Source organism: Danio aesculapii, chromosome 15 (assembly GCF_903798145.1).
Source record: "Danio aesculapii chromosome 15, fDanAes4.1, whole genome shotgun sequence".
Lineage (NCBI taxonomy): Eukaryota > Metazoa > Chordata > Actinopteri > Cypriniformes > Danionidae > Danio > Danio aesculapii.
Genome location: NC_079449.1, coordinates 7,873,856 through 7,887,198, shown reverse-complemented (window position 1 = coordinate 7,887,198; position 13,343 = coordinate 7,873,856). Strand labels below are relative to the sequence as shown.

Sequence of the window (13,343 nt, the reverse complement as noted above, 5' to 3'; positions counted from 1 at the left end):
TTTATGTTCATTTTAATTTTATATTTTTAATATTTATGTTATTTTCACAGACCTTCTTTTAATATAAACTATTATTCAATTAACCCAAACTTTATCCCTTAAAAAAAATAACTTTTTGGACTTTTTGTATATATATACTAAAACTTATAATAATTCTGTATATATAATAAACCTTTTAAAAAATAATAATAATAAAAAGTAACCCCAAACTTAAAATAAATCCTAAAAACATGGCATTTTGAATATTTTTATATATATTTAAATCATTTTTTTTCAGAAAATGTAGAGTTTTCAGTTAAAGACAGGTTTAGTTAATTTCTTCTAGTTTTTCTTTAAACTTCCCTTTCAAATGATACACCAAAGATTATATCATTAATTAATCATTTAATTATCAATAATCAATAATTGTTTGTGTGTGTATAAATGCGACGACACAATTCGCTAGGAGAAATATCAGAATCACACAAATGACAGATATCAGATGTTTCACTAACAAGCACACACATCCACAGATTATGTATTACTCAGAGCACAAGCAGATCTCGCAAACACAAGCAGATCCCACAAACACACACACACACACACACACGTTTGAAGTAGCTAAAAAACTCTTTTCAAGTGTCTCTTCAAAGCTCGACATGTTAAAGTAACGCAGGCTGATGAGCTTGTTTGAGCGTTTCTGCTTGTCTGCTTGTAAATCCAACAAACTTCTGAATCTGCAAAGTTCTCATCGCTAAACTAGTTCATATTTACACATTTCACAAAAACAGTCCTGCATTTGACCACATGTGCAGCTATATTTTTAATGGTAATCATTCGTTTCATGAGCTGCTATCAGCTAAATGGCTAAAATGAAAAGCTAAACAAAGACATCTGTTAGCATTAGCATTAGCACAAGCACACCGCTCATTTATTCAAGTCTAATCTGCACAGTTATGTGTACTTAAATGCAATTTTAGTAAAAAAATATAATAGTATTTATATTTTATTGTTATTTATTTAAAGTATTTATAGTTTAACAATAACAACACTTGTTTAAAGTTTACAAATCTGCTGCTGTAACATGTTTAACTAGTAAATATATTTAGTCAGCTAGCTAGCTTCAGCTTAATTGTTTTATATTAAATAATGATTGTTTTACATATGTTTCAGTGGAAATGCAATATCTATAATGTGATATTGTATTTATTTTAGTCCCGAAGGTTTCACTGTTACGTTGATACAAAAATATCCTCATTTGCAGATTAGATTAGCTTGAATTGCTCCAAATAGTACATTGTGTGTGTGTGTGTGTGTGTGCGTGCGTGCGTGTGTGTGTGTTGTATCGTGTATTTTTAATGTTGTTACTACCAAAAGTCCCCACAAGTATTGCAATCCCTACTGAAAAAACCAGCTTAAACCAGCCTAGGCTTGTTGGCTGGTTTTAGCTGGTTGACCAGCCTGGTTTTAGAAGGGTTTTGGCCACTTTCAGGCTGGTTTCCAGCCATTTCCAGCCTGGTCTTAGCTGGTCAGGCTGGAAAATGACCAGCTAAAACCAGCTTGACCACCTTGCCAGGCTGGAAGGCCAGCCAAAACCAGCTATGTACAGCTTAAACCTGGCTAGTCAAGCTGGTTTTAGCTGGTCAGCTAAGACCAGGCTGGAAATGGCTGGAAACCAGCCTAAAAGTGGCCAAAACCCCTCTAAAACCAGGTTGGCCAACCAGCTAAAACCAGCCAACCAGCCTAGGCTGGTTTAAGCTGGATTTTTCAGAAGGGATACCAGTACATTTCTTTGGTCCCCAAGTGTCTGCTCAATATTAGATTACAAACTCACTTTAGTTGGTCCACATTTAAATGACATTTGAGTCTTAACTTCATCAGTTGATCAAACACACGCACACAGATGAAGATCAAACACAGGCTCTTTAATAAGCTGAAATAGACTGCACACACACACACACTAGCTTTCTCTCTTTCTTTCCTGTCGTTAATTGCTCCAAATATTTGAATGGCAAACATAATTTCCCTAATATACTAGTTACTGCAGTTACTGTTATTCTGAATATTACTTATATAACATTCACATTTGGTTTGTTCTGCTTTAATCTTAAATACGAAGCAATCAAGTTTAATTGTATCCTCAATGCGCAGTGCAATTAGGATTATTATTTTATACACAATAGCTTTGCATGACCACATGACAAACACAATGTATAAAGTTTTTTCATGAAAGAAACGACAACAAGACAAATAAATACAGAATAGTTACAGAGCAGAACTCCAAAAAAGTTTCACTAATTGTACTGCATTTATTGTATATTTATTTGTGTTCACACCAATGGTGGTATTACATTTGTAGTAGAAGAAATCTGCAGTAACTATCATATTTTGCTGGAGTATCACATGCACCAGAATATCGACTAATACACGAATATTCAATTCAATTCACCTTTATTTGTATAGCGCTTTTACAATGTAGATTGTGTCAAAGCAGCTTCACATAAAAGATCAAATATATGCACATTTTATTATATATGAAGGATAAACAGTAGATGATTTTCACTGAGACACTAAAAAAGGTTTGAAAATCCTTAAATCGCACTGCATTTACATAAGAAAGAAACTAAATGAGGCAAGTCTTGACTTCTGAAAAAAGAAATGTATTACAATTAAGTGAGTTTAGGTTTAAAACATGAACAAAATGTGCCAAATCTTTCAATATATATCAATATATATCAATATATATATATATATATATATATATATATATATATATATATATATATATATATATATATATATATATATATATATATATATATATAAACTTTAATAAAAAAATGTTTTTTCTGATCCCAGTGGCAGATATTTCTGCATGTTTTCAGCTTAATTGTGAAACAATTAATTGCTTAATTTAATTAAATATGCTTAAAACAAGGGAAACTGCCAATAAGTCTTCCAATAAGGTCAAAAAAATCTGTCTTTTTGAATTGTTTATTTTTCTGACCCTCAGGATATATCGACATATTTATATTTAGCTTAAACTAGATTTAGATTGATTTATTCAGAAAATTACACTGCTTAAAAATTTTGCTTTTCAGATAAATGTGTATGTTATCACCATAAAGCTTATGCTTAAAACAAGAACATATTGCCAACATTTCTGACCCCAGAGGTATACACATACATTTTAAGCAAAAAAAAACACTTAATTGTGAGGCATTTTTCAGAAAACAAGACTTCAATGAAGATTAATCAATCTTGACTTATTGATTGATGTATTTTATTATTATTATTATTATTATCATTATTATTATTATTATTATTATTATTAGTATTATAAAGGTTTTAGGTATTGAAATAGTAGGAAACAGCCCTAAAAAAATCTCAATTTTTGCCATCATAAACCAATGCAAACTCACAGCAGTTTGTAACTTTTTGGTTTACTGTCTAATTCATATAAATTTTAACGATCTTATTCATACATTTAGTACATGCCTTCTTTTAAAAACCTTATGTTTTCATTAATTAAATTGCATGAATTTGTATAAATTAGCGACTTTTTTGACAAAATAGTTCAAATGGGATGAATTGGGATGAATAAACACACATTTACATGCAGTGTAAATGCATATGAGTATGGTTTTCTGACAAACACACATACACATTTTTAAAGGTGTTAGGTATTCAAGCTATAGAAAACAGCACTAAAAACTTCACTTTTTGCCATCATAATTCAATGCCATCTCAAAATTCCGTTGAACGGCGCTGCGAACAGGGGCAAGATTAAACAAGATAATTAGACATTAAAAAAAGCGAGCGATGGGTCCATGTTTTAAATATCTGTCCAGAGAGGTCATGTTTTGATCTTCGATTGGTCTCACGCAATCATGTGATGGCATTTCGCAGGTCAGAGTTCACCAAGCTTGAACTTTCCAATGCAGCGAACTGCAAAACTTGTCATGCGAGCTTGCGTTTCCGGTCTGATGCATTTGCATGCGTATGAATAGAAGTCTCTGGGGAGAAAAGTGCAGTGTGACCGCAGCATTACTGGCCTTTTTGATTTCCATGTGAGATCGGGCTGGATAAACTCTACATGCAATATAAATCCGTTTGAGTATAGTTTTTTATGTTGTGTTCACACTAGACGTGGATGAAACATCAATCGCAAATGATTTACATGTTAAGTCAATGCAAAGATCAAATCGAATTGGAAAATCTGAACTTCAGCAGACATTTGCGCCGCATTAACCAATCATGAGCCTGCTCTTGTAGGGCAGTGATTATGATGTAGTGCCTGTTGTTGAAGGGGAAATCCTCTTTACTGGACAACAGCTAATCAAACTGGGCTTGGCTCAGTCTGATGCACCGCTAAAAGCTTCCATCATCCAGGTATAGTTTCTGGAGGAGTTGATGAACTCACAGAGCTGGGTGCACCTCTTGATCTAGTGGACTCAGACACGGCGCCAAGCGAATATACCCTGTTTTTCAGCCTTCCTAAAGCACATAAACACAGCTACTCTCTCAGTAAAATCCATGTTAGCCATTTAGCAAGTCACCGGGCAGACAGAAACCCTGTCTATGATGGAATCTGCATCTATTGTGAATTGAATTTGACACATGAATCAAGCGAATTTAACATGCAAATGAAGCAAATAAACTCAAAATGTTCACACGTCTATTTGCATGCGAATAGAGTGATTTATTCGTTTCGCGTCTGGTGTGAACACAGCATTACGCACACACACACAAAGACAGGTTTTAGTTATTCAAACAATAGAAAACAGCACTAAAAACCTCACTCATTGCCTTCATAAACCAGTTTGTAACTTTTTAATCGTGTCTAATTCATATTAATTTGTGCAATCACGACACACCAGCCTGATCTCACGAGAAAACGTACGTATTTTACGTTTTGACAGTTTAGTGGCTAATTCGTACAAATTCGTACGAGTTCAGTCGTATGAAATTGTACGATTTTAAAAAGGAGGCGGGGCACCTTACCCCACCCCTAAACCCAACCGTCATTGGCGGATGAGCAAATCGTACTAAATTGTACAAATTAGATCTTACGAATTCGTACGAATTAGCCACTAAATCAAAAAGTTACGAATTGCCGTGAGATTGTGTTGGACACACACATACAAATATTTTTGAAAGGTATTCAAACTATAGAAAACAGCACTAAAAAACACTTACTGCCATCCTAAACCAATAGAATCTCATGACACTTGGTAACTTTTTTGATTTAGTGGCTGATTCATATTCATTTGTATGATCTCATTCGTACATTTTAGTATGGTTGCTTTGTTGACGCGTCTCCTTTTAAAAATCGTATCAATACAAATGAATAAAATAGTATGATTTCCTCATCAATTGGGATAAATAAACAGATTAACATGCAGTGTAAAAGCATTTGATTATGGTGTTTACTCAAACACACACACACACACATACACTCACTCACACACACACACACACAAACACACTTGAGGGTGTAAGATGGGTTTGTTGCTGACCCACAAATCTCTCTCTCCCTCTCTCTCTCTGTCTGTCTGCTGTTTTCCGCCTGCCAGTGTCCGTTATGGATCAAGGTCAAAACTTCAACAGAGGTGATTCACGTTCTCTCTTTCCTCCTGCTTTGTTCAGCTAAATCTCCCAGAGTTCTTGCCCTCCTTCCTCTCCACACTTTGTTCTATCTATTCCCCTCTCTCTCTCTCACTCGCTCTCCCTTTCCGTATTGCTGACAAACGAAGCTATTGCATTCTGGGAAATGTCACATCATCCAGTGGCGAGAAGCTCTCCCGACACACACACACACACATCAGTACCTGCAGTCCTCCGTCACCTCTTTCCTCTCTCTTTCGTCTGTCTCTTCCCCCGCATTGCTGACTTTGTGCTTTCCTTTGGTTTGATATTGATGTTTTCTGATAGCGAGGATTAGGCCATGTACAGTGCGTCTGTATGTGTGTGCGCGTATGTGTGTTGTGTGTGTGTCCCTGCGCTTCTGTGTTTCATGCATTGCTGCATGCGGTCCTCGCGCTCATTTGTTTTTGGTTTGCTTTTTTGGTGAATGCGTTTGGCTTGTCGACTGACCTCTGACCTTTGACTTCTTCGAATCGGCTTTCAGGCATGTTCACTCATTCCAGAGAGATCCTGCATGTGGAGATGCTCAGTATAATGTTCCTGTCTCGAGTCCTACTGAAATTGAATTGGAAATGGCAACGCAGACTCATTAGGAGAAAAAAAAACGTGCCTGTGGGAACATTTCTGTAAAATGATGTGCAGTTGCTTCTTGCAGGTTTCAGTCAGATGTCTTGTAAGTGTGCAAAAACTGTTTAAAGTGATAGCTGGCCAAAAAATGGTTAATTAGTTAAATGGTTAATGGTTAAAAAATGATAATTTCATCTCCCTCAGGTAATTCAAGATGTAAGTGGCCTTTTTATTCTTCAGTGGAGACTTTTTAGGTGAAACTGTGGTCCTTGCTGATTCCTAAAATGCAAGTGTTACAACCGGCTTAAAGTTGCAACATTAGAGAGACGATACAGACCAGATAAATTGAAAAGAGAAATTATTTATTAACAAAAAGTAATATTAACAAAGGTATTTAAAGCAATCAAAGTCAGTATAAATGGAAGTCAGTAGTGAAAATCATGTGTATGGTAGAGAACTGAGCTCATGATCAAAACAAACTAAAATAAAGAAATTGCTTGAAAAATCCTTATTTTAATAAAGGCACCTCCATTAAGAATTTGTGAAAACAAAAGTTTTTATAATAAATTTTTTAAAGCCCCTTTTGTCATTGCATCTGGAAACTGCATTGAGTTTATCCTCATCGAGATGATTTTCTAGAGTCGCATACTTGTCTTATAGAGACTGGCACGTTTTCCAATGAGCCTGCAGTTGAAGACTAAATCATTAGCCCCCTGTGAATTTTTATTTTAATTATTCATTTATTTCCCAAGTGCTTTTTAGTTAAGAGGTTATTTTTCAATAATTTAATCATATAATTAATAACATAATTTATTCATATAATTATTTTTAATAACTAATTTATTTTATCCTTGCCATGATGACAGTACATGATATTTTACTAGATATTTTGCAAGATCGTATTCAGCTTAAGCTACGGTCACACTTGACTTTTCTTCCCATAGACTTCCATTCATACGCACGCGAATGCGTCAGACCGGAAACGCAAGATCATGCGTCGAGTTTCGCAGGTTGCTGCAGTGCAAAGTTCAAGCTTGGTGAACTCTGACCTGCGAAATCGCATCGCTTGACTGCGTGAGACCAATCGAGGATCAAAACAGGACCTCTTTGTACAAAAATGTAAAACATGGAGCAATCGCTCGCTTTTTTCAATCTAATAAGCTTGTTTAATCCCGCCCATTTTCGCAGACCCATACGACAGAATTTCACTCACACAAAGCCCAGTGTGACCGTAGCTTTAAAGTGACATTTAAAGACTTAACTAGGTTAATTAGGTTAACTAGGCATGCCATTGGACAACAGTGGTTTGTTCTGTTGCCAATAGAATAAAACTCATTTCTTAAGGGTATTAATAGTATTTATTTTAGCAGTTTTCTGCCAAACTAAAATAAACAAGACTTTCTCCAGAAGAAAAATATAATAGTGAACATTTTCTTGCTTTTAATCATCAAATGGGAAATATTTGAAAAGAAATTCACTAAAGGGCTAATCATTTTTCAAGTCTTCAACGATATGTTGCCCCCCCAAAAGAGGGGAAAAGAAATGAATGTGAAAACTGCACCATTTGGGACAGGACCAACGTCTAACCTGTTAACACCCCTCAGAACAGAGCATGCAGCCCAGCACCATCACGTACCTTCCAGAAGACTCCGTTAGTTTTTAATCCATTCGATGTTTTCTAATGTCCTGCTTTCTGTTTCTGCAGCATACCATTGGGACACTTCTGATTGGCTGCCCAGCACACGCCTACCTGACATCGAGGAAGTTCCCACCTACGAAACGCCTGAAGTGGGCGTGGCCTTAGAATCAGACTATTATCTAGGCGGATTTGACATTGACAGTGACTACCCGCCTCCTCAGGAGGAGGAGTTCATGTCCCAGGACCAGCTTCCCCCACCCCTTCCCACTGAGGAATTCGACACCTCGCCTGCCAATCAACCCGTCTCCAGGGAGAGCACTCTGAGTGGTGACCGAAAGCCCCGGCCACATTTTCACCCCAGCCAATACTTGCCCCCACATCAGCTGCCGCTTGGCTCCACGGGGGAGGAGTTTAGCACTTTCACCGGCAGGGAGGAGCGCCTGTCCGTCAACGCTTCCTCCGCCTCCTCTGTTTCCTCCGCCCCCTGCGGGTTCGAAGACTCTGAGACTGGAGGAAGTCTGGACAGTTTTGAAGACATGCATCCGCATACGCAGCAGACTGAGGTCTGATATGTCAACAGGACGTGTTTTCTGACATAAAAGACACAAACTCTCGCATCTGTCTGAGCTTGTATGAATACAGCAGGACGGATGTGCACTCACAGAGCTGCCCAATGCATGAGCAGCCCAAATATAAAAGCACAGGAAGTGTCCGGAAGTGATGTCATGGACGGGGGACCATACGATTAAAGCAACAAGAAGCGGAGACCAATGATCTGTAGACGTGTTTTCCGAAGATGCCTGGTGCATTTCATTGTTCCTTCCAGATCCGGATGTGTTTGGTGCTGCCCTTTTTGTGTGTTCGAAATCGGGATGTGCTCTAAAACCTAGTGAGCTGGCTATTTAGACGGTATCATGCTGCCTTCTAAGATACCTTGTTTTGTTCAGATTTTGAGTATTTTATTTTTAATTTAACAATGTAAGGTTCACTTTTATTTTCAGAATTGGACATTTTAGCAGTTAACTTGTTTCGCTGAAATCCATAGGTACCAAAAAATGGTATTATTTCAAGAACATATGGTTTCAAAAGTGAACCCTAGATAGCGGATATGTTGAGCATACCGACTGTACATATGTAATTCAGTATTTTTAAAAATGGGTAAATATAATTTTTAATTAATGTAGAACATGTGTCTCAAACTCAATTCCTGGAGGGCCGCAGCTCTGCACAGTTTTGCTCCAACCCTGATCAAACACAGCTGATCCAACTAATCAAGGTGTTCGAGACTCTTTTGAAGAGTCTTTTGGTTTTGAGTCACAGTTCTAAAGTTCAATTTCAAATAGTTTATTTTATTTTTAAGACCTGAGCTGACCTAATTCTTTCAGTAGAATGGCAATAAATGTCATGTAAAATGGCATTCAAACTCACATTATTAGCATTTAACACTGAATACAGCACATGAGGTGTACCTGAGGTGATCATAGTCAGTTTTCTGTTGTTCAGCTGTGAGAAATATAAACGGTTTCTAAAATATAAATTTTAGGTGTTGGTTAGGACAAAAACTCCTTTTAATATGGAAAATATTCCTTCTATGCTTTTATTTAGAACAGCCTTTAGGCTAGATAGTCAAGCAGGATGTTGATGTCGTCAATCTGCGCTCACATGTGTATTGAACATGGGGTGCAATACCTGGTTCAACCACTGGGTGTCAAACTTACATACTGCACCTTTAAAACTTTTAGCCAGATAGATTGATTTAAGTCGAGTTGATTAGAAAAGTTAATTTGTTAAAATAGTTAAGTTAAAATGGTTACATTTATTAAAACACTTTAACCTTAAGAACCGTAAAAAAAAAAAAATTCTTGCTGCCTTAAGTTGTTTAGTTGAATCAAATCATCTCATCTTACATCAATCAAACTGACTAAAAGTATTAAGTTAAACTTTGTATAACTTAAAAAATATAGTTGAAACCTGATTGACTAATTAAAATAAGTTAACGCAACATAAAAAAAAATATATTTGTTGCCTTTTTGTCATTATTTTTTACAGTGCAGTCTTTGCTTGTACATAACTATCAATCACCAATTGGAGGGTTTACCGCTCAGCATTTTCACTCCTAAAATGATCTTGGTATTGTAAGAAATAGCATTGCACCATCTTACATTACATTTCGCATGAATTTTATTAAGGATTTATGGCAGTTTGCTGGTCTCAAACTAGTTGGGAGAACTTCCAATCATCTTTTCTGTTGTTTGTTTATTTGTTTGTCTGTTTAAGCTAATTATTATTCCGCCGAGTCGCTTTTCTTTTCGTTCGCTCACTTATGAGGGTCCATTTGAGTTCAGATGTCGACTCAGAAGGCAGCTCATTAGGTTTTGGAACAGAACTCCTGCAGTCTGTGCACAGGTGGACATGAATATGAATCACTTTGTATAAACAGTCCAAAAAAAAAAAAAAGCACACGTTTTATGGTGTTATCTTCCCAATTTTATTGTTAATGCATTTTTATTTTTGATTTTTTTGGTGCACTAAACCGATGGACAATATGTTCATATTTACTTCGGCCAAGCCTGAAATCATTTTTCCATGTCACGCTTAAAGCCCAGGACTGGCAGCGGCGTCTTCATTTGTGTGAAGCATTAGCCAGATCCTCAATAGCACTATTTGGATGAAGCGCGTGAGTGTTTTAATGGAACGTGGGCAAATTCTCTTCTGTACGTTATGTCTGCCTCTTTTAATGATTATTCTCGATTGCATATCAGAAAGCCATATGCAGAATATCATCATAACGTTTGTATGTGTTCGCAGGCACTTACAATGCAAGAATGACACACGCCTGTAGCATGAAGTACAAAAACCTCCAGAGAAAGAAGCGCTGGGAGAGGACGAAAGCAATAACAGCAAGTCAGAAAAGAGGGAAAATGCCAAGTCCTGAAACAGAATACTGAATAAGAGATGCAGGGAAGGAAATGTAAAGAAAGTGAAAATCAATAAAATATAAATCAAAATGAGAAGGAGAGAGAAAGGCGAGAGAGAGGAGCAGATTTGGATTGGAAAGGCACACATGATTTGAGAAAGCGCTCTGTAAATCTTAATGCCGTTTTTTGTACAAGCTGTAATTTTGAGATGAATTGTTGTACAGTGTATATAAGTGAGTTGTTCAAATGCAGATTTTGTAGATATTGAACTGTAATCATGGCAGGGTTTGTTCATTCTGCGGACAGACACGCAAACCTACAGTACGCTGACATTTTTAACAGATCCGCGCACTTGCTTTTGCTTGTGTGCGTTTTTTTCGCAGCTCCGATTTTCACAGGTGGAAAAGCGCTTTTTACTTCTTCTTTTTTTTTTAAAGCATTTCTCCGTCCATGTTTTTTTTTTTTGTTGGCATTTCAGTTTATTATAGGAAATGAAATTCCTCTGCTCCTGCTGCCTTTGTGTAGGGGTTCTTTCTATTCATTGTTTTGGTTTTGAATCATTGTTCTGTTGACTGTAAAACAGTATTTAAACATGCCTGTTATAAATGTAAAAATGCTTTTCGTCACTCCTGGATTTTTGTTTAATTTGTTTTGTTGTTGTTTTTTTTTAAGTTGATGCTAAAATTAAAAAGATAAAAGTAAAAAAAAAAATTGATCAAATTGCTTTGAAGTTAGTGGGTGGATTATTTTGTTGTTAAATTATTGCTTTACACATAAAAACATTTGCTGTCGTCGTTTTCACGTAGACTTCACTAAAGTTAACAAACAATTTCAAAGAAACTAAATTACAGACACTAAATTATGCATGAAAACTTGACCTAATTTCTATACGCATCTGTTTTTTATTTAAATTTTAGAAAAATTGAAGAGAGTTTTGAAGTGAACACAGACATTAAATATTATTTGTGGAATTTACTAGTAATTTTTAAGGAAACTGCACAAAGGAACTACAAGTAACACATCCAGGGGCGTAGCGGACATTTTAAAAGTTCATATGTTCATATAATTATTAATCACCTGTTTTTAAATGGTCTGTTTCTAAAAGTGAGGGGGACGGATCCACCACGTCCCCCCCGGTTGCTACACCCCTGAACAAAACTAAAATCATTGTTTCATGTAAAATGTCCTTTTTAAACTAGATTAACTCATATAAATAATTTATCTTTTTTACATTTATTGCCAAAATAATTGGTATAAAGCTAAATAAAATTTTAAAAGCTACATAAAGTTTTATTTAGTTTTACTTGGGTCCTAGCGAATTTAAAATATTTAAAAATATTTTTACAAGTATAAATAAATAAAATTTTAAAGTAAACAAAATTGTAAAAATGACAAATATTATTTTTAAATAGTTTTATAGCGATCACTTAAAAATGGCATTAAGAAAATTGCTAGTTAATTTCACCAATAATTATAAAGAAACAATATTATAAAGAAGCGACTCATTTAATTATTTGTTTTAAAGCAGAAATAAAACTGAAAAAAAGTATTTACTTCTAAAGCTTACTTTAATTTACATCGTTTCAAGAGTTTACACTTAGATATTGCTTGATAATAATAGCAGGTTTGGCATGTTGTCCCGGGAGAGAACCCTGAGCTCGAAGATACAGTAATTGAGCCCAGGGCTCTCGTCTGGTGAGCATGTAAGGGGGTTCGAGATCAGGTAGTTCTTGAGAGCTTCTCCTGGTAAAAGGAGGAAAGGGGGAGATGGGGTGGATCAGGGTATTCTTCAAAAAATGAAGATAAGCGAGTAAGGCTATACGGGCTTTTTATAGTGAGTTTGGAATAATCTGATTGGTTTACTAATGATTACAGATGAGAGATCAGCTGTGATCAATCATATCACGTGCTCCTTTCGAAATGAAGCTGTGATCTCACTGGAGTTTGAGCTTGCTAAATTCTGTCATATGGTGCTGCGAAAGGGGGCAGGATTAAACAAGATGATTAGACATTTAAAAAGCAAGCGATTGGTCCATATTGTATAATTCACGTGAGATCCTCGATTGGTCTCACACAATCATGTGATGCAATTTTGCAGGTCATAGTTCACCAAGTTTGAAGTTTACAAAGCAGCGAATAGCGAAACTCGTCACAGGAGATTGCGTTTCAGATCTGACGCATTCGCATGCGTATGAATGGAAGTCTATGGGGAGAAAAGTCCAGTGTGACCGCAGCTTTAAGCTGCGGTCACACTGGACTTTTCTTCCCATAGACTTCCGTTCATACGCACGCGAATGCGTCAGACCGGAAACGCAAGGTCATGCGTCAAGTTTCGCATGTTGCTGCTGTGCAAAGTTCAAGCTTGGTGAACTCTGACCTGCGAAATTGCATCACTCGACTGCGTGAGACCAATCGAGGATCAAAACAGGACCTCTCTGGACAGAAATTTAAAACATGGAGCAATCGCTTGCTTTTTTTAATGTCTAATCATCTTATTTAATCCCGCCCCTTTTCGCAGCGCTGTACGACAGAATTTCACACACACAAAGCCCAGTGTGACCGTAGCTTTAGTTTGTTAAACTCCACTTCTGTCT

General features: G+C 36.3%; 1 protein-coding gene across 1 annotated transcript in view; it reads left to right on the top strand.

Annotated features, from left to right (window-relative positions):
* The window catches only part of fat3a (FAT atypical cadherin 3a), a 129,895-nt gene extending 118,473 nt beyond the window's left edge, over positions 1-11,422 (top strand). The window contains exons 27-28 of the mRNA XM_056474072.1: positions 5,556-5,591; positions 7,898-11,422. Coding sequence (XP_056330047.1) covers positions 5,556-5,591; positions 7,898-8,400 — 539 coding nt within the window. The 3' untranslated portion in view covers positions 8,401-11,422. The remainder of the gene's footprint in view (positions 1-5,555; positions 5,592-7,897) is intronic.
* The last annotated feature ends 1,921 nt before the right edge of the window (positions 11,423-13,343 follow it).